General features: G+C 35.3%; 1 protein-coding gene across 3 annotated transcripts in view; it reads left to right on the forward strand.

Annotated features, from left to right (window-relative positions):
* Positions 1-26,116, forward strand: part of cdh23 (cadherin-related 23) — a 473,177-nt gene that overhangs the window by 314,878 nt on the left and 132,183 nt on the right. For all 3 annotated transcript variants that reach the window (XM_073919489.1, XM_073919491.1, NM_214809.1), the window contains 11 exon segments: positions 482-587; positions 910-1,037; positions 3,652-3,724; positions 5,282-5,398; positions 6,836-6,948; positions 8,782-8,889; positions 16,949-17,138; positions 18,687-18,832; positions 22,381-22,600; positions 22,685-22,837; positions 25,223-25,336. In XM_073919489.1, coding sequence (XP_073775590.1) covers positions 482-587; positions 910-1,037; positions 3,652-3,724; positions 5,282-5,398; positions 6,836-6,948; positions 8,782-8,889; positions 16,949-17,138; positions 18,687-18,832; positions 22,381-22,600; positions 22,685-22,837; positions 25,223-25,336 — 1,468 coding nt within the window.

Here is a 26,116-nt window from a genome sequence, read left to right on the forward strand (position 1 = left end):
AAAAAATAACACTTCATGTTCTTTGTTGTATAATAAAATAAACAATTAACATTTTTTAATGTTATAATTTCTTGAAAAAAAATGGTTTAAATACACTTTAAAATCCTAGTGACATAAGCATTAAAAACAAAGAAAACAAGCATATGAAAAACATTAACCATTTTAAGGTTAAATGTGGTTCCTGGTCAACTGTAATCCCACTCAAATTTCCTAATGGGTGAATAATCTATAACTGACCTGACATTTCAGATTCTGCGGTGTGACTATTGTAGATTTGCACATTACGATATTAATGCTGAAATAATATATTGTACAGCCCTATATTTGACATATCCTGAATGTGTCAGAGATGTAGAACAGACGTACGAGTGTTAACAAAAATGTGGAAACCTGTCTGGAAACACTCAATTCAGGATTCACTGACATCTACAAGTTAGGATATATTGTCACTATATGTATCTCTTTGTGTGTTTTTTCTCAGGCGACAGATGAGGACTCTCCTCCTAATAACATCCTGACCTACTCCATCATCTACGCCTCTCAGTTCAGGTCATTCTTCAGCATCAGCATTGCGGAGGGCTACGCAGGTCTGTGTTTAAAATCAAAGCCACATAATAATACAATTTCACTGCTTGTTCAGGCTGTTGGCAGGTTACATTAGACTCGCCATCGCACAGTGCATTAGCAGAGAATCGGATTTGGGTTTAACACCTTAAAGCGTGAAAATGCCTTTAGAGAAGGCTTTGTGACCTCTGCTGTTTTCATAAAGCAATTATAGATGCCTTGTTCTAGCAAGCAGCTGCTTATCTGTTGTGAATATTTCTGTGATTTGAGTGTGGTAACCCCTGTTTGTTTGTTTGTTTGTTTTTTTGTTTTTTTGTTTGTTTGTTTGTTTGTTTGTTTGTTTAGTCATCACCGTGACTCGTCCTCTGGATTATGAGCAGGTTCCTGGTGGATTGATCTTTCTGACTTTGATGGCTAAAGATGGAGGAAATCCATCTCTCAACAGCACCGTTCCAGTCATCATCGAGCTGATTGTGAGTCATAAACACAACAGTTCACATTTAAGTTAATACACTACACCAGAGTGCGGTCTGCTCTAATTATCTTTTTTTTGTTATTTATGGTCATGATGTACAAGTGAAGGCAAAATTATTGACCCTGCTGTGTAATTTTAATTCTTTTTTTTTTATTAATATTTTTCAAGTGATTTTTAACAGACCAAGGATATTTTCACAGTATTTCCTATATTATTGAAGACATATTTAAAGGTCAATATTATAATTGATAGCCTCTTTAAGATTTCAAAATAGTAATAATAATAATAAATAAATAATAATAATAATAATGTATTACAATTACTGTATATTTATTATGGGGCAATGTGGTGGCGCAGTGGGTAGCACAATCACCTTATAGCAAGAAGGTCGCTGGTTCGAGCCTCGACTGGGTCAGTTGGCATTTCTGTGTGTAGTTTGTATGTTCTCCACGTGTTCGTGTGGGTTTCCTCCGGGTGCTCCAGCACAAGTCCAAAGACAAGTGGTATTCTTGAATTGGGTAGGCTAAAAATTGAGTGTGGCGTTATGAGTTTGAATAGGAGTGTATGGGTGTTTCTCAGTGATGGGTTGCAGATAGAAGGGCATCAGCTACGTAAACATGCTGGATAAGTTGGCGGTTTATTCCGCTGTGGTGACCCCGGATTAATAAAGGCACTGAGCCGAAAAGAATATGAATGAATGATATATTCATTATAGGCCCTTCAAGATTTTAATATAAATTTAAATAATTATTATATAATATTTATAATAATATAAAAAAATTATACTTCAACTATTTTAAGGAACAAAAGCCAATTGCAAACAAATACAACAAAATAAAAGATCCAAATTATAATGAATACATTTTTTAGCTACTTAGCGTAGTGAGAAATCCAGCAGAAGTTGGGAAAACATAGTAAAACTGTATGGATCAAATTTGAATTGATACACTGGTGGTTATTAAAGGGTCACGAAACACCAAAACACACGGTGCTAAAAAAACTTCTAGGACACATATATTTCACAAAAAAAGTGAAAATTGGTTGTTTTTGTGTTGTTTCAAACAAATTTGTTCTTCTGGTTTAAAACGAATGGTTAAAGCTGCGTCACGCCGATTAGATACTTGCGTGTATTCCAGCATGGAGACTGTATGTCTGTACCTCAGAGTACTTTGTGACGTCTCTGAGTGTGCAGCATTAATTTAAGTAAGACTTGGTTCAAACCAATCAGTGCGCTTTATTGTGTATGCGGTGCAACTTCATTAATATGCATGATAGCTTCAAAGACTGTTTGTACCTGTACAGTGTTTAGACAGCAGAGGGAGTAGTAGGAGAAGAAGAATTGTTTGGAGATACGGGTCGTCAGTGTTGCTTTTATAATTTGCTGCAAGGAAGTTTTTGTTTTCATTTTCATGCTATGAGAGCGCAGCTGGACTTATGTGTGGATTACAGTGCTCGACGCTCAACAAAAATGTGTGTCTAAGGAACATTTTTTAGCCGAGAGCTTTTCTCATCTTGAAATGGTGAAATCTGGATTTCTAAGTACTAAAGTTTACCGTTCGTTAATATCACAACAATATTATGGACTGAAAGATCCGCTGTAAATGCAGCTCTCCAAGTGTAAACAAGTAAACACAGCAATCAAAGTATTACAGTCGTGAAGGATTTTCGCCGCCTTTTGTGACAAGAATAACATGCGCGGGTTTCTGACGCTACCTGCCGAGTGCATCTAAGTTTCTGAGAAATGCAGAGGTGTTTTCTCTCATTCGTCATGCGGTATCAAACATTGCATGAAAAATACACACTTACAGCAAATCAAATATCTTGATCAAATCCTCGAATCAAATATCTCGTTTGTCACGAGGGGCATGAATGAAATTCCTGAATGAAAGTGCCAAACAACAGTTAAAGACCACCATTTAATGATTTGTCAAATAATCCTATTACTGGTGTCCATTTAAACACAGTCACTGTCTTTCTCCTCTGCGTCTGTGTGTTTGTTTTGCCTCTGTGAAAATCAGCGTGTGCCCAAACCGACATGCCCACTTTCCTGACTTTTTCTAAACTAGAGGTGTGAAAAGACCCTGCTGAAACAGGGGGATTTCGTGACCCTTTAAGTCAAGAGAAGCGTAGGTTTTCGGTGTTGTTTGTTTTAATATTTCATATCAGTTTTCAGTTTCATCATACACAAATAGGCTCACATTGGCGTTTTGTGATCGTTGTGTTAATTCTGAATTCATCTGTTTCCTCTGAGCTTCATTGACTAGGATGGTTAATCCATGGATAATTTCACTCTGACATTTCTCTGCTCTTTTATTTTGATTCTGATTAGACACATTTCATCTGAAAAACAGCAGGGGTTTGACACATCCATGCCTCTGTGCGTGTGTGTGTTATTGCTGAATTGAAGTGGTGAAACAGTGTATGTGTCTGATATTGAATAATTTGCCATCGCCACAGCCTGTGAGTTTCCATTAAACTCCAAAAGCACTTCATCAATACATTTAATTACAACCAAGAGGGTTTTTTGTTCCCAGTAGAAAATTAATGAGTTAATATTTAATAACTCTTTTTTTTTTTTGATAGCTAAAACACAGATTTCCTTTCCTCCGCAGGATCAGAACGACAACCCACCCGAGTTCAGCCTCCCGTCTTATATCGTCAACATACCAGAGAATATTGTTGCAGGTAATTTTACTATTGTATTATCAGAAAATGGTGGAAAATGTGAATATGTAGCGCAGAAACCTCATGTGAGCATAACTATTCCTGTCAGGGATGATTTACAGCATTCAGTCAGCTGTGCACTTTTTCAGTTTCATGCTAATTTCATGTTTTGTGTGAATCAGTGCTGCTTTATCAGAGCTGGGGAACTGGCTTGGGGGAGTTATGTTTCAGTTCTCACCACCCAAAGAAGCAGAAACAGAGTTTTTTTTTTGTTGTTGTTATTTTTTACCTGTTATAGAGCAGTAAACGGAACATGAACAGCATAAGTTACTGACAGCATACAGAGTTTATTTTTATTTTAGTTAGCTGTTGTTCACATTTTTCATTTTTTATTGTTTTTGTTATTATAAAATAACCCACTCTTTATTATTTTATTTTATTTTATTTAGTTTTATTATCATATTTTATTTTTTATAAACCTATTTTATTTTATTTTACTATTAAAAAATGACCCACTCTTTATTTTATTTTATTTTATTTTTCATTTATTTATTTTAGAAAATGACTACTTATTTAATTTAATTTAATTTAATTTTTATTAGAAAATGACCCACTCATTTTATATTATTTTAATTATTGTTTTTTATTTTATTTTATTTATTTTAATTATTATTTGTTCATTTTATTTTATTTTATAATTTTTTTCATTTAATTTAATTGTTATTGGACATTTCTTCCATCTATTTGACCATTTATTCTCAATTTAGATCCAAACATTTTATGAATTAAATTAAATTAAATTAAACAAAAATAAAATTAAAAATACAAAAGAAAATACTAGAATTATTTAAGGAAGTATAATTATAAATAGTTAGATAAATAGATAATTTAATTAATTATAAAAAGAATTAGATAATTAGATTTTATAAAAATAACATATATTTAAAAAATTAATTTATTGGAAGATAGTTTAAGCACACTTTTTGCACACTTGGCCATAAAAGATACATAATATAATGTTTTATAAGCAGATATTCTCTTCAACAGCAGTCAGTAAATGTAAACCCAGTCTGTTTATCTGCTGTTTTCTTGCTGCATCATTCTGGACACACTATAGGAATCCTTTAAGATATTTGTCTCCATATTCATAAATCAAAATAATCTGCCAATGGAGTCAGAAAAATAGTTTAGTTCTTACTTTTGCTATAATATTTTTTGCTGTCCCCATTGGCAGATTATAGATTTTTTTAAAGGAAAAACTCCCTTAATTTTGACATATTTTTTCTGAAAACAAGACAATATGTTTTGCTTATTTATACAATGAACTAGAACAAGACAAAAAAAAATCTAAGTAAGAAAAGCATTGTTAACTAAACCTCTGAAATCCATATCCTGTCCTTCTCAACTTCGCACTTTAACCATATCCTGTCTGAAGACCATCCCTCACACTTTTTCTGTCTATCACCTCTTCTTTGTGTGTCGTGCATTATCTCGTCCTTTCAGTTTCTCACAGTCATTATCTGATGGTTTTGTTGCATCCTCTTTGTTTTCTCATTTGACTCATGTTTTGTTTGTCAGGTGCGACGGTGCTGTTTGTGAACGCCACAGATTTGGACGCCTCTCGAGAGTTCGGTCAGACCTCGCTCATCTACTCCCTGCAGGGCAGCTCACAGTTCAGACTCAACACACGCTCAGGTGGACAATAACACACACTTTCATACCTGCCCATTAACCTTTAACATCACAGTTATATTCATCACCCTGTATATTTTTTTCCCCAATTTCTGTTTAACGGAGAGAAGATTTCTTTAACACTTTTGTGAACTGTGTGTAGTCTACTTAATGTTGAGGGAGGCCCCAATCAGAAAGTCTGCAGCCCTGCCTCTGTTTTCAGATGTTTTCGTTTTCCCTCATCCCCACTGACACGGAGCAGCAGAGTATTAGAATAAAAACGGCCTCTCCAGCATTTTCAAAACGCTTTGTTTTCGGTGCTCAAAAACTCCAACGTAGTGTGGATGGATGGCGTAACCGTAGCAAATCTTATGCATCTTATGCACCGAAAACAAAGCGTTTGCCGGCAGCTAGCTCTCTGCAACTCTCACATGGTCGCCCACTGAAGCTAAGCAGGGCTGCACCCGGTCAGTACCTGGATGGGAGACCACATGGGAAAGCTAGGTTGCTGCCAGAAGTGGTGTTAGTAAGGCCAGCAGGGGGCGCAATGTGGGTCCTAATGCCCCAGTATAGTGACGGGGACTCTATACTGCTCAGTGAGCGCCGTCTTTCGGATGAGACGGTAAACCGAGGTCCTGACTCTCTGTTGTCATTAAAAATCCCAGGATGTCCTTCGAAAAAGGGTAGACTTTCACCCCGGCATCCTGGTCAAATCTGCCCACTGGCCTCTGTCCATCATCGCCTCCTAACACTTCCCAAATCATAATTGGCTTCATCACTCTGTCTCTTAGCACCAATCAGCTGGTGTGCGGTCTGGTGCAAAATGGCTGCCGTTGCGTCATCCAGGTGGATGCTGCACACTGGTGGTGGATGAGGAGCCCCCCCCCACCATTGTGTAATGCGCTTTGAGTGCCCAGAAAAGCGCTATATAGATGTAAGGAATTATTATTATTATTATTATTATTATTAAAACTAAAACATATTAGCGTAAACTGGGCCTAATGGACTATTATTTTAAAGTGTTACACACTTAAAGTTTCCATGTTTATTATAAAGAGACTATTTACTTTTCCTTAGACTATTGACCTCAGCAAAATAAACTGAACCATGAGGGCGGGGCCTCAGAGCCACACCCACCTATTATGTAATAATTGCAGACTGATGGTAGTTTGAATGTATTTTTCTTAAAAGTTTGCTGACATGAAGTTTTAAAAGTCCCAAATCAATCTTAAAAAGAAATTTAAGAAAACTAAAATATACCTGAACACATCCAAAACAGGTCAAAATTAAAGTGTTTTCATTATTGTTTAAAAATTGTTTAATTTCTGCTAATACATGTTTATTTAAGGTCTAAAACCTTCAAAAGGATATTAAAACCATAGTCTAGACTTTGGTTTTTACCATCTTTTTGAAGATTTTAGGCCTTAATTAGAAATTACCATTGTTTGTGTGTGTGTGTAGGAGAGATTACCACCACAGCTCTTCTGGATCGAGAGATGAAGTCTGAGTATATTCTGATTGTAAGGGCTGTTGATGGAGGAGTGGGTCCACAGCAGAAGACTGGCATTGCTACGGTAACAGCTGACTTGTACAACATCATTGTACTACATTAAAACCAATAGCCTGCTTAGTTGGGAAAACATCAAGTTAAAAAATGCTTGTGTAGTTTACGATATTGGGTGACACTGTGTCCAAAGACATGTGCTATGGATGAATTGGGTAAGCTTAATTGGCCGTAGTGTATGTGTGTGAATCAAGGTTATAATAGTTTTGGATTTTTCATTAGTTTTAGTTTCTATTTCGTTTTGACTTTTTGTTTTCAAATTAAGCTAGTTTTAATTAGTTTTAGAGGTAGATTTACTAGTTTTTATTAGTTTCTATATTTTAAAATGTCTTAGTTTTTATTAGTTTCAGTATTAGTTTCAGTTTTTTTCTAAATAAGGATACTTGTTAGGTGCAAGATTCAAAATCAATAGAACAAATATTGTATAATAAAAATGTTTTTTGAAATCTGTATTTAGAGGATACTATCATCTACCAATATCATACCACAGCATCTACCAATAACATACCCATCCTCAAATTCAAATACAGCAGCCCACAAGATAGCAGCCTTAAGTACAACATGTGTGCAAGGCTGCTCTGAGATTAGATACACAGTAGTGATGGGAAGTTCAGATATTTAATGTGGATGTTAGGACTCAACATTATGTAGTCAGCAATAGTATAATTTCAGTCAGTAAAAACATCACAATGATCTGAAAAATGTCTTGCATAAAAGAAGTTTGTGGATAAGTGCTCACTGGAGACGCGAATCGTTTCAAATGATTCAGTTCGTTTTGGTGAACTAGTGCATCTGGTTCACTTAAAAGATCCGGTTAAAAAGATTCGTTCGAGATTGCGATACAGAAATAAAACCCATTATTTGGTACACATGTGTTAAAGTAAAAGTTTTAAGTGTCTTTAATGCTGTGACCGTGCTGCTGTCATGTCCACTTGTTGTTTTTGTTGCGGGATGTTCCGCTTATATTAAGCACTTGATGTCCCGCTGCCCGACCCGCCCCGTTTTCTATCCGCCGCGCCCGATCCCGCTAAAGAGCGGGGGGAGAACAAAACCGAAAATCACCCAGTTATACAGTCCAGACAGCCTATAACAAGCTGTCTGTATAAACACACACACGCACAGCACCAAGCACACACACTCAGACAAAGTTTTCTATGACTCATTCGCGCGCGCGCGCCCTCTAACACACACTCATAAGCACCAAGCACAAACACAGGCAAAGCTCTCTATCTCTCATTCACGCGCGCACACACACACACACACACACACACACACACACACACACACACATATCTCTCATTCGCGCGTGCGCATACATACACACACACACACTGCAACAAACAAGCTAAACACAGCATCGCGCTATTTCATTTACACACATACATACGCGTGCTCACTCGGGAGTCGGGAGCGATATTGCTAGACAGCCCGCTCCCGTCCCAAATTAAACCCGTTACCGACCGCTCCCGTGATTTATTTGGAAATTTATACCCGCGCCGTAGAAATCTGGTCGGGTGCAGACCTCTACTGGAGGGCCTGTGTCCTGTAGTGTTTAGCTAACACTAATCAAACACACATGAACCAGCTTATCAAGCTCTTACTAGATATGCTAGAAACTTCCTGGCAGGTGCTGAAACAAGTTGGAGCTAAACTCTCCAGGACACTGGCCCTTCAGGACTGAGTTTGGACACCCCTGGTCTAACTGTTATTATAAATACATTCCCTTATTTATAGACAATTAGGGTCTGTTGTCACATGGCTGTTATTATTCTACCATATTCAATCAAGCTAATGCATTTGAGATTGTTTAAAGTGATTTAAAGCACATATTTGTTTACTGTAGGTGAACATCACTGTCCTGGACATAAACGATAACGCCCCGGTGTGGCGGGATGAGCCGTATCAAGCAAACGTTGTGGAGATGAGTCCCATCGATACTGACGTCATCACTGTGAGTGCACTGATCTGACCTTTATCCTCCACAATGACCTTTTGACCTTATGGTTGCTTACAAACATGTGCTCTTTATGGTGACCTATCAATCTGACCTTTGACCTGCGCAAGAAAGTTGCTTCTGATGAACTCATTCTTTCACTTCCACACAACTCTCAGCTTGTACACAAATATAAATAACTTGAATGAAAATTTCCCCTAGAATTGTTCAGAAAGCCTTGTGTAAAGAACAGACTGTCATTTTGAAGGTGGATTTTTTTTTTCCAGGAGGCCTCCAACAGTAGGGTTACATACATCCAATGTCCAAAAAACGCAGCAGTTTTGTCATAAAACTAGCCTGATCTCATGAGGAAACATAAATATTTTACATTTTGTTAGTTTAGTGGCGAATTCGTATGAGTTCAGTCATAGGAAAATGTAATCTGAGAATTGAACTAAATACAAACAGGAAGTGCAATTTCAGATTTCAATTAAAGATTACAAGGGCACACAATTTTTTGTTCTTTAATTACATGCACAGATTAATTGTTCACTTCAAAACTAGCAATGTAAGCTAACACAATCAATATGTTAGTTTTGATTTTGTGTGTGCTTTAATGGTAGTTTCGCTTTGAGGAGCCTAGTTAAGACACCAAAAGGCTAAAATCTCATCATATAGGATGCGTGTAGAATGAAATAAGATAGAGAAACAGCAGCAGATCCTAATGTCAGCAGGTAAACATAGTTAGTGTTATTGATTTTGAGTGATAATGTCTTATAGTTTGACTCTGAGTCCAATCCCCCCTGTACCCAGAGGTGCAGGTTTCCATCTCGTCTCTGTCTGGAGAAAACCCGTCCGTCCCTGCCTTTGATCGGCAGGAGTTTTGCAGCTGAATTCAAAGTGGGCTCTCACCTCCATGTCCTTGGAACATTTTACAGAGCTCTCCATAATATGCTCCTATTATTCTATTGCTTGAAATCACTTTTTTTCTCCTTTGGTGAATGCATAAATTATGGCGTATGTTAATGTCAGTCACACCATTTCTACTTTTAGTTTCAGACTGCACTCACTGGGGCCATTCGGAAGTGGCTAGAGGTTTCTAACTGGTCTAGCTTTCACGAGTCAGGGTTTGTACGGCAATCAGTTCTCTAGGAAACAACCCCATGTTTACTAGGTAACAAGTGGTTGAGTTCTACACTATTAGAGGCACCAAGCAGGATTGCATTCATTACACTGCAAAAATGCATCCCCTACCTACATGTTTTGTCTTGGTTCTAGGCCAGATATCTAAATATTCTTAAATTAAGAAGCTTTTTTTAGAGAAGCAAAAAAAAAACATTTAGTTTTAAGATATAATATGCTAAAATTAAGTATGTTTTTCCTTAAAACTAAATATTAAAAATAATCCAGCAATGCGGTAAGCTAAATAATCCTGATTTTTGTTTTGACATGATTATTTAGCTTATCCCATTGGCAGATTATTTTGCTTGCATTGAGGGAAAACCCACTTCATTTTGGCCTATTATTTCTTAAAACAAAATGTTTTTTTTATGTCTAGAAAATGCTTTTTGATATAAGAATTTGTAGATATTTGGACTAGAACCAATACAAAGGGCTCTATTTTGACGGTCCATGCGCAGAGCGCAAAACGCAGGGCGCAAACACTTTCAGGGCGTGTCGGAACGCATTTTTGCTAACTTAAGGATGGGAAAATCCGCTTTGCGCCGTGGCGCATGGGCTAAAAGGGCTGAGTTATTTTCTTAATGAGTTATAGGTGTGTTTTGAGAATAAACCAATTAGAGTCTCATCTCCTATTACCTTTAAGAGCCAGCTGCGTCGCGCCATAAGCGCATTGCTATTAACATGACGTAAAGTAAGTTCACTTTCACTTTTGCTCTCGTGGATAGGGAAACCTTACCGCACAGACATCAATTAGCCTATAAATAAATAATTTCGTTTGTTAAGCACAAAGATTTGTTTCAAAACTATTTCTAAATTCAGTTCTAATTTCCAGCAAACGAATAAATGATTAATAATAATAAAGTGTGTTCAAAATCCTGAGTTATTTCCAAATACACCTGCTATGCCCCATATGGTCTAAAACCTGACAGGTGGACAAATCTAAGCTTGTTTTTAATAAAACAATTATAAACATGGATATAATAAATAATACTGCTAATAATAATAACATTATACAAAAGCAAATTGAATGAACTGAAAAAGCCTCCCGAGATGAAGAAAGTATGAAGGCAGTGGTTTTTAAATTCATGTAGGCTAGAAATTATTATGTTTTGTAATATTTTAATCATTTATATTTCTATCCTATATATATCCTTATTATATATATCTTTAAAATATTTTATCTTTTTCATATGTAAAGATATTTGCGTATTGCTCTACATCTTGTGTGCAGTGTGTAAGCCAGGCGCACCTTGCGCCAGACAATAGACCGACTTTGTTCTGGTCTAATGAACAGACTATTTACAGTTCCTCAAATTAGCAACGCGCCAAAACACGCCTGCTTTTTTAGAAATGAAAGCCTATGGGCGCACATTTGAGCGCAAATGCCTTTGCTATTTAAACAGCGTGGCGCAACACCTCAAAATGACCCCTTGCTCCAAGCTTAAAGTAGTAAAAGACTATTGCGCCGCGCCTTGCGCCACATTGCGCCGGGTGTATGATAGGGCCCTAAAAGTTTAAATGTAACTGATGGATGCTGGCAACTAGGAATGCTCAGATTAACCGATTAACCATTAACCGAAAGGATGCATTTGTAATCGAATAATAGGATCAGTTAAACGATCAAAAAATATTATTTGATATATATTTTAAAAGTTTGGCTGCTTAAGGGGCTGACCATAGTGAACGTGCTTTTTTTGTTTAGAGGGGCTCTTTTAAATGGTTTACTAATGGCTGCAAGTGTTTTATGCGCTGCTTCTGCACCCTGTGTGCTTCGCGTTTTACCGTTGCGTGCTGTGTGCGCTCGAGCGGAAAAAGCATGTTACCTCAGTCGCGTCTTTTTCATTCTTCAATCAAATGAAAGCAGAGGCGGAGTTTCCTTTAAGGTTTTATGTTGTCAAGACGACTACGGCAAAGTTTTAATGATGGAAGAGAGACTTGAGCTGTACGAATTTTGAATATCATATGGGCCTTTGCACACAGAGATGTTTTTTGCTCGTGTTTTCTGTCTATGTTTAATGCCTCGTGACTACATAAAGGGCGTCAATGTGATCGTGCACACCAACACGCAAAACGCCAGGCTCAAAAGCTTCATTTTGAAACAACGTCTCATGCTCGTTTTTCTGTTTTGGCGCGCCACGTCAAAACCTTCTCCACTAATCAGATCGGCACTTTTGTTCACATGCACGGAGCTGCTGAAGTTGTGTAGCGCCATCTAACGTCATGGAGTAATTTTGCATAGTCTTCTGCTTGGCGCCAGTAAAAATCGATTGGTTTTGAATACAGAAAAAAGTCTTGTAAAATGCTGACGATAAACGCAAACGAAAAGCATGTGTAGGAGCATTAATGCTATTAAAAAATACAATTATAACAACATTGACAGCAACACGACTCATGCACAATACAGCTCAGCCGATTCAGTCGTTTGCTAGTGACATAAAAAGAGCACCGCACTTCTTTTTTTTAGTGTCAACATTAAAGGCAGTGCAGTGCAGTTTTTGCATAAGGATTAATAAGGAAACTTCGCACCAAACTGAGGCTTTCAATTTACAGCTTATAAATCATATTTGCAAATTAATGCAAAATCATATGTAAACAACAAAATTGTTATATGCTATGTATTAGCCTATACTTGACTACAAAAAGTCAACATATGAGCCTTAAGGTTCATTGTCATTCTCATATCCTTACACGCAGCGCGCGCACAAATGAACCGCGAGTGAGACAGATGAAATGAGTCATAATCATAATTAAGACATAATCTTTAAACTAATGACTTCCATTAAAAAGTGTTGACAGAGGATTTATAATATACTAACAGCGGAGCATTATTAAATGCATTTTTTTCCGTGGAGCGATCTATTTGAGGTAGCCTAATATTTTTATTTGATGGAAGAAAAAAACATGATTGGACAATCAGCATATGCCGGTTCTTAAAAAGTATTCAGTCAGTGTTTTTATTTTGTAATCTAAATTTGTCATTCAAGTAAAAAAGATCTAGAGCAGGATTTAATTAATTTTTTTTGTTTAGTTTATTCTGTTTTTCCATGCTGCTGAAAACACTGCAGGTGGGTGAAGATGCTCTGTTATGTTCTGTATGCTGTTCGCCTGTAAAAATAAATCAGTATTTTAAAATGCAATATTTAATGTGTCACTCAAAATAGGCATGTCAATTGTTATTATTTTTTTAATTAAATAATATTTTAATATTAATCTGTTAATGGTTAATATTAGGTTAACGAGTGGCGGAAAAAAGAGGAAATATATGTAGACTTGTAAAAGAGATTTTTAGTTTTCCGAAAAGTTTTATTTGTTTTTTTTTTGGACATAACTCAAAGCCTAAAATATGATCCAACTAATGACTAAATTATCTAAATAGTACCCTGAATATCTTTTAAAGGGATCATGATATGCTTTTTTACATGTACCAATGTTTTTATGTGTAATTTTGCTGTTAGAGCAAACAAATCAGCCTGAGTGTAACCCCAGACACAGGGACACTGGAGCATTTTAAAGCCACAAAGATCAGCTGATTTGTCTATAGGCTGACATACAAGCAATCCGTTGATGAAGCTTTAAAATGCTCTAGTGTCCCTGTACACTCAGTAAACAGCAATGAGTTTGGCTAACTGATGACCTTCACAGCCAAATACAGTCATTTCTGTTGAGCAGGTGAACACAGGAACAAACTTCGCTGTTTAAGAACGTGCTCAACAGCGCTCAAATGTTAAAAAGGAAATGGACAGTTTTAAAATTTCAGTATCATTTAATACCGAATTCCAGTATCGTGACAACACTATGTATAGGCACAACTTTGCATTTTGCATGGAGACTAAATCTAATTCAGACGATCTAAACTGTACAATATCTGTAGATATAGCATCTGAGAGAAAAGCTAAAGAAAAGCATAAATAAAACTTTACTGTACGATTGAAATATGTTGTGTGTTTCAAGGTAAATGTGGTCAGCCCTGAACGGTTGGCTTTGCTTGTAAATGTTTAGATGTTTTATGCTGGATCTGTATTCGGCTAAATATGCTCCTGATTGTCTGTTAATTGATAAGCAGGTACTGAACGCCATTAGGCTAGAGGTTTCCGATGACTAATTAAAATGTAGCCTAGAGTCAAGCGCATACTTGATTACCCTGCTGGACACCGTGCAGGAGAGATAGATGAAGCAGAACAGAGGATCAAATATACAGATCCTTTAAATCACAGAACAGTGGATGTAAAAACTAAATCACCTCAAATGTTTTTGTCTATTAGTTCACTTATCAGTCAACTCTTTAAATTAATACTTAACCTTTTATTTTGTTGTTATTTACTCACTCACACTCCTTTACTTCAACTCCTTTTATCAAATATTTATTCATATAGCATAGAACATACATAGATTTTTTCTTTTGTATGTCACTGGGATGCTACCATTTCAGGAGGTACTTTTATGTGCTAAAATATGCAATTTAGCTGCCGGTTTTTATTGCAAAGCCCCATTAATAGGAAAAAATATGGTAAAATGTGTATTTTTGAAAAGTTACCACCCCAGTGACAGATTTTGTACATTTTTTTACATAACTAATTTACATAAGGTGTCATAAGATGTTTTTTTAATGCAAAGGAACACACGACAACATGACGAAGTGCATTCAAATTCTTTAACACTAGACAAGCCCTTGATTATCCCACTTATTCGATGGTCATTTGCTAAGGTAGGCCTAAGTTTAAACTAGTTTTGCTCTTTGCAGCGCAATACTTTTTTTGTCCAAATCTTCATCAGTTTTGCTATGTTAGATTTTTTAGTTCCTCCACTAAATCAGCAGTGACAGGTTGGCAGGCAGACAGAGAGAGATCATGTGCATGCTGTTTATACTTTCTAACGCTATTAAGATGCGATTTTATCAATCCGATTACAGGTGGACAAGTGAGACATTCCCAGTCACACCTGGAGTGTGTTTCCAGTCACATTCCCAGTCACACATGTTTCTTTTGTCTATTTTCCACCACTTCTTTGATGAGGAAGGATCTTTACGTACAGTATACTGGCTTTCTCTTAATGTTCGCGGAAGATAGGCTTCCTATTGCAGAATTTCCGCGATTTACATTTCATAATAAACATACAAATCTTATTAAAAGTACCATATCAATTAAATACACTTTAGGTATATGTTACTTTATTCTTTGGCTAATAAATTTAAAGATAGTTTATTTTATTTGCTATCAACTTTAAGCCTTTACACTTTATTCTGTTTAGTTTTAACATGCCATTTTTATAAAGTCCATTTAACGAGTATTTTTGAACATCTAAAGTAACTAAATCATGTAATTATACCTCTTTTGTATCTAATTATTAGGCTCGGCAAATTGATCTCATGGAATTGATCTAACAAAAAGACCGTGATCGTTGCTTTGAGTAGAATAATGTTACAATTATTAACAACACATTAAAGCCTTTACAGATTAAATAAAACATTCACAAAGCTCTATCTTATGAAACAACTGTTCAAGGGCACATAAGATGCATTTTGAAGAGAAAGCAGCCAAAGCTTATTACTAAAATCTTTGTTGTTAAATCTGTAGAGTATTTAAATATGCAAAAGAAAAAAAACTTATCAGGACATATAAAAGAACATTCTGCTTTATGTTTTCTTCTTTTTTAAATATTTCCCAAATGATGTTTGACAGAGCAAGGAAATTTTCACAGTATGTCTGATAATATTTTTTCTACTTGAAAAAGTCTTATTTGTTTTATTTCGGCAAGAATAAAAGCAGTTTAAAATTTTTTTTAACTATTTTTGGGACAAAATTATTGGCCCCTTTAAGCTAATTTTTTTTTCAATAGTGTACAGAACAAACCATCGTTATACAATAACTTGCCTAATTATCCTAACCTGCCTAGTTAACCTAATTAACCTAGTTAAGCCTTTAAATGTCACATTAAGCTGTATAGAAGTGTCTTAAATATTATTTACTGTCATCATGGCAAAGATAAAATTCACATTCAGGGGGCTAATAATTCTGACTTCAACTATATATATATATTGCGATTATATATTAATCGCAATAGCTGTTATATATTTTTACAATAAATTCTTCAAATTAAATTCTCTAATTAGGAAGAAAACTTAAGCAACACATCCTCTTACATGATCCTACATTTAAAAAATCCTTAGTGTTTAACCTTGTATAAGTCTACAATTTTATTCATAATGCTCTTAAAAGGGTCTTAAAAAGTATTAAATTTGACTTAAAGAAACCTGCCGAAAACCTGATTGGATGTGTTTGTTTGTTTTTTCATTGTATTTTTTATTTGGAAAAAAGCACTGTGAACTTTTTTCTAAATATCTGTCTATTTTATTATTATTATTATTTTATTTTATTTTTTTGCTGTGTTTTGATAAGATCATATTGAGCAATAAACGCCACAGTGAGTTTGACCTAGTCTGCACACTAAGCTGGAACAAGTCGGCTTGTTGTAACACTGCAAATCACCTTTAAATTGGCCCGTAAACAAGCCTGAATGAACGCATGTGTGAAATCTCCCTCAGAGTTCAAATCAATTAGATAAAGTTTACATTAGACCCGTGCTCTACATCCTCCATTTAAACTCCCTCTAATCAATGGAGAACACAGTCGTCTGGTCCTTCCTCTTTCAATAATTAAATACCTACAAAACCTCTGTTCTCTAATGACCAATTAAGTGATTTTCAGTGCTTCTCCACCAGCACTCTGAATAATTGATTGGCTCTTTAAAAAAAGAAAAAACAACAGCCAAGGTTTTCGACAGTTATGTCCCATGCATAAATCTCCCATCATGCCATTCTAGGGAAGAGTTGGTGTGATTTAATTTCTCCACCTTGGGACTCTGTTTTGACTCGTATATCTTCTGTTTCTGTGTGCAGGTGTTTGCTGTGGACCCTGATTATGGTGATAATGGGACGGTGGTTTATTCTATAAATCCAGAAAACCCCTTTTACACCATCAACCGCAACACCGGAAAGATCCGCACCAGCGGGGCCGTGCTGGACAGAGAAAGCCAAGACGCTCGCTCCGCTCAGCTTATGAGGACCATCATTATCTCCGCCACTGACCGTAAGTTACTCTCAGCTGTCTCACAATCGCTCGCTGAGGACTAAATAAAGACACTTTTACAGTCTACAGCACACCTTTAATGACTTTAAAGTCTGCATGAACTGGAAGTTGCGACTGTTTTTTTTTTTTTGTATTGTGATGCAGTTCCTAGAAAAGCTGAATATTAAGTGAGGAAACAGTGGCCGTTGCTTGTTTTTTTTTTTTTTTTTAAACATTTTTACTCCAAGCTGATCGAAAGTAGTAAGTAGGCATTGTATTCAGAAAAATCAGGAAAAAGGTTTGGTGAGAGTTATTAACAGACACCTTCTCCTCACCATTTCTGTTTTTTTTTTTTTTTTGTGTTTATTAAATATCAGGAATGTGCAGAGACATTTAGAGATGTCGACAGCCTCGTCCTTGTAAACCCACTGGAAGGATCTAGAGCAAATGTAGTGGAGAGTTCTGCATTTATCGTAAAACATTTTAATATGGTATTGTTTTTTTTTTTTATAGTATTATTACCAATGATTCTACCTTTTTTTTTTTAAATAGTTTTTTAACCCCTTTTTAATGTTTCTTGTTGTTGGGCGACCGTGCTAACCACTGAGCCACTGTGCCTTAATCTCACTATTAGCAAATCATTAATTAAGACCATTAGCTTAATAAACTACTAATTGGCTGCTTATTAATAGTTAGTAAGGTTTGGACAGGATTAGGCATGTAGAATAAGATCATGCTTTATAACTCCTAATAAACAAATAATATCTTATTAGTTGCCAGGAAAATAAGCCAGTAGTTAATATTGTGAATTGTCATTTTTACTGTTAACAAAGTTTCTACTTGTGTACTCAAGCTTCATAGATAAGCTTTACAAGAAGTATTTTTAAATACCTAAAGGTACTTAATACACAAGCAGGTATGAAGGCACAAACCTTAAACATGTACCGTTTTTAATTGTCATGTGTGTTATTTCACTAAACTTTCAATTTTAGAGACATTTAAAACAAAATCAGCACTGTACAAAAATGCTGGGTTCCACACAATCAATCTGTGCTGGAATTAAGTTGACTTATTAGTTTTTACAACTTTAAGTTTATTGAAAAAAAAAAAAAAAAAACAATTAGGCTCTCCCCCCAAAAAATCAAGAATCATGTTGTTTCAGCTCATTTTAAATAAGTATTTTAAACAAACACCAAACATATTTTTTGATTCAAAAGCATTTAGTTCTAGATTCTGAAATATGAATTAATTATAATGTTTCATTATGTTTATTATTTAGCAGATATTTGTCTTCCTGGATAAAATGTGCGTACTTTGTATACTGTATGCTGTGCAGTATTCACCAGATAGTAAGCCTGCACTCCATTCCAAACACACCATTTGTCTCGTCTGTCTTCTCAGACTTTGTTTCTCCCTCTCTTACTGTGTTTTGAGCATTAGTCTGAGTTGTGTTTGACAATATAAACTGACATTTCAGTGTTGAGAATTGCTTCTCCCTCAGTGGATGTAATGACTGGAGAATTCCGATGAGTTTTGTGAGTTTTTTGGTGTCTGTGCTGCCCTCCTCAGGCGGGACTCCTCCACTGCGCTCTTCTGCCAGCGCTACAGTGTTTGTGAACCTCCTTGACCTGAATGATAACGACCCAGCCTTTCTCAACCTCCCGTTTGTCGCTGAGGTGCCTGAGGGACTTCCTATTGGATCGTCTGTGTTCAGGGTGAGCATTTGACTGGCTGACGTTTGTGCATGGACCAATGACATGTTAAATAATGCAAGAGCAAAATAGGCCCATTTCCTGATATACAGTTGAATTCTTTTACATTTTTTCCCCATTTCTGTTTAAGGGAAAAAGATTTAGAAGACATAATAGTTTTAATGCCGCATTTCTACCAACTAAATTTCTTATATGGTTGTCATTATGACAGTAGATAATATTTTGGCAGATGTTTTTCAAGATAGTATTCAGATTGAAGTGCAATTTAAAGGCTTAACTAGGTTAATTAGGTAAATTAAGTTAGGTTAATTAAACAGGTTATTGTATAACAGTGGTTTATTCTGTTGCAATCAAAAAAATTACTTAAAATTGCTTAAGGGGGATAATAATATTGACCTTAAAAATAAAAACGATTATATTATATGTACAAACTAATATTTCTGTTATAGGAAATACTGTGAAAATGTCCTTAATTTATTAAATATAATTTGAAAAAGAATAAATATTCCACATGAGGCCTAATAAATTTGACCTTAAGTGTATATTTTATATTTAGACCACTCAAAAATACAGATGATCGTCACCACACTTTGGAAAGTAATAGATTTGAGATAATAACATATCTTCCTGCGTTCGCGTGGGTTTCCTCCTGGTGCTCCGGTTTCCCCCAGAGTTCAAAGACATGTGGTACAGGTGAATTGGGTTGGCTAAATTGTCCGTAGTGTATGAGTGTGAATGAGTATGTATGGATGTTTCCCAGAGATGGGTTGCAGCTGGAAGGGCATCCGTTGCGTAAAACACATGCTGGATAATTTCGCAGTTCATTCCACTGTGGCGACCCCAGATTAATAAAGGGACTAAGCCGAAAAGACAATGAATGAATGAATGAACGAATGAGTGAATGAATGAATAATGAATTATAAAAGCATTATTACTGATTTAAAGTATTATTTTGAAATATTAGTAAATAAAAACCTTGCTAATGATTTCAATGTAACATTAATCACTGTGTTATACTGTCAGCTCAGTTACACCAGTTTTTGTTGAACTTTCATCAGAGAATTCCTAAGGAAAAGAAATCTATCCCAGTTTCCACAAATTATTCTGTAAAGCAATTGTTTTCAATATTAATAAACGTAATAAACACCAAATCAGCATATTAGATTTGCACATTAGAACTGAAGACTGGCGTAATAATGAAATATCACTGGAATAATCTACCTTTAAACATTCAAATCAAAAGACAATCACATTTAATCAAATAAATTCAGAGAGATTCAAGAAAGAAAAAACATTAAAGAAATTCTGAATAAAATGTTGTTTTTTTCTTTAAACTAAATGTGAAGAATTATAAGAATATATATATAAATATATATATATATATATATATATATATATATATATATATATATATAAATATATATATACACATATATATATATATATATATATATATATATATATATATATATATATATATATATATATATATATATATATATATATATATATATGAAGAGAAAAAAACCTGCTGAAAAAAAGTGCCGTCTGAAATTTCCATCAAATAATTTCAATTTTTCTAAGCCTCCTGTTTATGTTTTGTTATTTCACTTTAAAAAACATGAAAATCATTTATCCTTTGCTATTAAAGTGAAATTACTGAACTTACAAACAGGAGCCTGATAAAAATGTTAATTTTGGAAGAAGATTTCAGATGGCATTTAGAGGTTTTTGCATCTGAACTTGTATATGCATACACTTGAAGTCAGAATTATTAGCCCCCCTTAATTAGTTGCCCTCTGTTTATTTTTCACTCATTTTCTATTTAATGGAGAGAAGATTTTTTTCAAAGCATTTCTAAACATGATAGTTTTAATAACTCATTTATTATTCTTGTCGAAATAAAGCAAATAAGACTTTCTCCTGAAGAAAAATATTATTAGACATACTGTGAAACTTTTCTTGCTCTGTTAAACATTGTTTGGGAAAATATATATATATATATATATATATATATATATATATATATATATATATATATATATATATATATATATATATATATATATATACATACATATGTGTATATATGTGTGTATATGTGTATATATGTGTATATATGTGTATATGTGTATATATATATATATATATATTCTTTTTGCATTTCATTCAGATTCAGCTTCAGTACAAAAATATGCAGTGTCTAGTACCACTTCTGGATTGATTGACTTTGTATTACTATGTTGAAGAGTTCTGAAATAATTTCTAAATACTGAAACACTGTTTTGTTTTGTTTTATTGTTAGAAAATGTACACTTGTAAATATGAAACTTAATTTAAAAAATAGATAAATTAATAACAACTGCCATTATTAGTCATTAAAAAGTCATTTTTTCTTTGATAAACAGAAGCATCATTCATTCATTCATTCATTCATTCATTCATTCATTTATTCATTCGCATTCGGCTTAGTCCCTTCATTCATCAGGAGTCACCACAGTGGAATGATACGCCAGCTTATCCAGCACATGTTTTACACAGCGAATGCTCTTCCAGCTGCAACCTAGTACTGGAAAACATCCACACACACTCATTCACACTGACTCACACTGCGGCCAATTTAGTTTATTCAATCCTCCTATAGCGCATGTCTTTGGACTGTGGGGGAAACCGGAGCACCCAGAGGAAATCCACGACAATACGGGGAGAACATGCAAACTCCATATAGAAATACCGTGTTTCAGATGCCCAGAAGCATTGTTCTATAGATTTTTAACATAACTACAGTGTCAAAAGAATTCCAATTGAGCACAGCGTATTGCCCAGATGACTGCACAGTTGGCTTGTTGTTTTACTGCAGTGATTCTCAAAGTGGGGTCGCGAGACAATTAGGGGGTTCGCTTGGTGATTTCCAAAAATATCATATACAGTATGTTATTAAACTACTACAGTTATCATATTTTATCCATAACCTACAAAAGATCAAAATAGTATTTAATAGTTACGTAAAAAACAACATGCACATAAAAAACATCAGCCTTTACATTTCTCCTCTATTGGATTGTGAACCTTTGGGTTATTATTAACAACGCAGCAATAGGATTAGTTGCAGCAGATTGATTTTACAGCACAGTGTTAAACTTTGACACCTTTACGGCACATATAAATAAAGGCCACGACTGAACATAAAGAAAGATCTCCAAGTGGAGGTCTCAAAGTTAAACAATGAATTGTCTTGTGCTGTAAACATTGTGCCAACCATTCTCATAAAGTGAGATTATTATTAAATTCAATGAATAATGACTATTCAAAAAAAATATGGACGTTAGACTGTTGCAATTTTTTGTGTTGTAAAATAGCTAGTTCCTATTGGTGTGTGCGAGTCGTTTTGTGCAATGTTTGTTTGTTTATATCCACCTCTGAGGATAGTGAAGGTCACTAGTCTCTGAAATTGTTATATTGGGGCTGAAAAGTTTGGAGACCCCTGTTTTACTCTCTCTGTAACAAAAGCATGCTGTGTGCTGATGCCCTCTGCTGGTTTCCTCCCTCAGGTGCAAGTCCAGGACCCCGACGAAGCAGCCAATGGTGCTGTAACAATGGCCCTTCAGATGGGGATGCCGAGGCTGGACTTCAGGCTTAACATCACCACAGGAATTCTGGTGTCCACCGTAGTGCTGGACCGGGAGCAGATCGGCCAGTATTATCTGAGGATTATTGCATATGACGCAGGCCAGTTTCCCCGCACGTCCACAAGCACTCTCACTATCACAGGTAAGCACTGCAAAATCACGGCCCACACGTGTTTTTCTGCAAATCCTGAATAATCGTAATGTTTTCCACTCTTTCTGTGTGCAGTTTTGGACGTGAATGATGAGACGCCCACTTTCTTCCCCAGTGTTTATAACGTGTCTCTGGAGGAGAGCGTACCCCGTGATTATCTGGTGGTCAGACTCAACTGCACGGATAATGACGCGGGTCTAAATGCAGAGCTCAGCTATTTTATCACAGGTCAGTTCAGGAGGTCACAGGTCAGGGTGTGTAAATGGGTTTTTTGCTGACACAGCAACACTTTGCAATTTTGGCTTGGGACTCACTGTGAGCAGATGTGTCCAAAATCTACACTCCAAAAATTACTTTGCTCCTTGTTGAATTTGCTTATTTGAAATGAGCTGCTGAAACAACACAATTCTTAAGTTGTTTTGAGACAACCTAAATGTTTTATGTTGAATCCACTTAAATTTAGCAAAACAATTAAGTTAACTTAATTGATTTGTGTTGGGAAGGTCATCCGCTGTGTAAAACATATGCTGGATTAGTTGGCGGTTCATTCCGCTGTGGTGACTCCAGATTAATAAAGAGACTAAGCCAAAAAGAAAATGAATGAATGATTGAATGATTTTGTTTTATGTTTTATGTTTTATGCATGGCGGCGGATGATGTATAGTATTTCCGGTGAAATCTGAGTCCGCTGATCATACAGTACTGTGCTACAACAGGAACACTACCCATGTAGCAATGAATTCTGGCCCAGATTTGGCATAAAGCTGGCACAGCAGGCATTCCTCAAGCACTAGCATACAGCATGTTGGCCCGGGTTTGGCAGAGGTGGCACACAGAAAAACTAGTTATAGTTTTTTTTACTCAAAAATAGTTCTTTTTGTTCTATTTTCAGCGTTCAGAGTAAAATGTGTCAGTAGAGTGAGAGCAAATTTACAGAGTATTTGTGTAACTCTTGCCAGAGTCCTTGTGTACCATTAAGGAACAATGAAAATATACATTTAAAGATCTACATTTTTAATATAATATAATATAATATAATATAATATAATATAATATAATATAATATAATATAATATAATATAATATAATATAATATGATATAATATAATATAATATAATATAATATAATATAATATAATATAATATAATATAATATAATAATATCTGTCTTTATGGCAGCACACAAGGCTTGGGCCAGATGTCAGATGTAGCATGTGGCCTAGATGTTAGAATTTAATATGTGGGCCATGTAAGTTTGGTTTTGACCAAATCTTGACCAACATTTAAATTGTTTTTGAGTAAAAAAAAAAATTCTACCAATCCAATCGCTGTAAGAAAATGCATGTCCAAAGACCACCTAAAGCACAATGCTTCATGGGTTTATTAATTTCATTGCACACCAACATATCTGAGACTTGGCCCAGATATGTTCCATGTTTGGCTTTTGTCTGGAAACCAGACTTGGTCCAGTCATGTACTGTAAATCAGTGGTCCTCAACCACCGGGCCTCAGACCCTTCTTTAAATCCTGTTCATGTACACTACTTGATAAGTTTTGTAAGCAATCTCAGTTGTAAAAGCAACAAATAATAACTTGACTTCTAGTTGATCATTTGGAAAAGTGTCAATAGGTAGATTTTTCCGATGAATCATCTGTTAAACTGCATCCCAATCATCACAAATACTGCAGAAGACCTACTGGAACTCGCATGGACCCAAGATTCACACAGAAGTCAGTCAAGTTTGGTGAAGGAAAAATCATGGTTTGGGGTTGCATTCAGTATAGGGGCATGCAAGAGATCTGCAGAGTGGATGGCAACATCAACAGCCTGAGGTATCAAGACATTTGTGCTGCCTATTACATTACAATTCACAGGAGAGGGCAATTTCTTCATCAGGATAGCACTGCTCATACTTCAGCCTGCAAAGCAAAGGTCAAGATGTTCCTAGATTGGCCAGCCCTGTCATCAGAGATGAACGTTATTGAGCATGTCTGGGGTAAGATGGAGGCATTAATCTCTGGAAGTCCTGCAAGAACATGTTCTTTGCCATTCCAGATGACTTTATTAATAAGTTATTTGAGGCATTGCAGAGATGTATGGATGCAGTCCTCCAAGCTCATGGGAGTCATACACAATATCAGTTCTTTTTCCACTGCACCATGACTTTATATTCTATACTGGACATTATTTCTGTTAAGTGCAAAGACCTTACTGTCCTAATTAAATAATGAAAAATCAAGGCATGGTCATAATTTCTTTTGGTAAAATAAGCGTAATCTACCAGAAGCCATTATTTACAGAAGCCACAGAAGTTATTATTTGTTGTTGCTAAAACTAGGATAGGCGACAAGGCTTTTGTCAGGCAGTGTAAAGCACTTTGAATTACCATTGTGTATTAAATGTGCTATATAAATAAATAATTTCAATAGCATTATATTAATATTTTTAAGATTCTTAAAAAAATATAGTCATAATTTTATCAAACATTCGTATATTCTATGTATTAATGCTTATTTATTACCACATAATTATTCAAAGTTCAAACATTCAAAGTTACTGCACTGAGGTTTGTTTCAGTGATAGCTGAACTTGTGTTTTTTGTGCCCCAATAGCAGGGAACCAGGATGGAAAGTTCAGTGTTGGCTTCCGCACTGGTGTGGTGCGAACCGTGGTGGGCCTGGACCGCGAGACTCAGGCCTCGTACAGGCTAGTGATCGAAGCCATCGGTAAGTTTCCTATAGATGGTAAAACAAATGGTTATGCATATGGTTGTGCACATGTGGTACAATCTTTTTGCAGCTTCCTGTCTGCATGTCATGTAGTTGAAACACGTTGTTGTGGTTTCCTGTTACGTTATGCAGCCTTCAGAAATACAGCAGCTGTTTTAATACCAGTTTAATCAGCTTCTGTGAAATATGCTGCCCATGTTTTTCAGTGATAAGAAATATTAGGTCAGGTTTATTATTATGCTTATTTTATGAGCTTTTAATTATGACTGAAGCAGAAATCTTACAATATTTACAGAGTTTCACACAAAAACCCTCTTACAAGTCAGTTTACATAAAAAATATAGATTTAAAGGGATAGTTTGTCCAAAAAATGAAAGCTAACTCATTATTTACTCACACTCAAGTGGTTTCAAACTTTTAAGACTGTATTTCTTCTGTTGACAATAAAAGATGACACTTTGAAGAAAGCCGAAAACCTGTAACCACTGACTTTCTTCAATGGAAGTCAATGGTTACAGGTTTTCAACATTATTCAAAATATCTTCTTTTGTGTTCAACATAAAAAATGAAACTCTTAAAGTGCTGGCTGAGTAAATTTGCCTTATTTTCTAAATGATTATGGGGTTTAAATACTGCATTTTAGTGACTTTTTAAGCACAATTTTTTGCTGGATTATCTTGTTGGATGGCCATCATAACCACACTTTTTGTTGTACCAAAAACATTTTCTAAAGATTTAGAATAAAGAAATATGAATATTTTCATTTAGCCTATTGTC

This window comes from Danio rerio, chromosome 13 (genome assembly GCF_049306965.1).
Source record: "Danio rerio strain Tuebingen ecotype United States chromosome 13, GRCz12tu, whole genome shotgun sequence".
In the NCBI taxonomy this organism is placed as follows: Eukaryota; Metazoa; Chordata; class Actinopteri; order Cypriniformes; family Danionidae; genus Danio; species Danio rerio.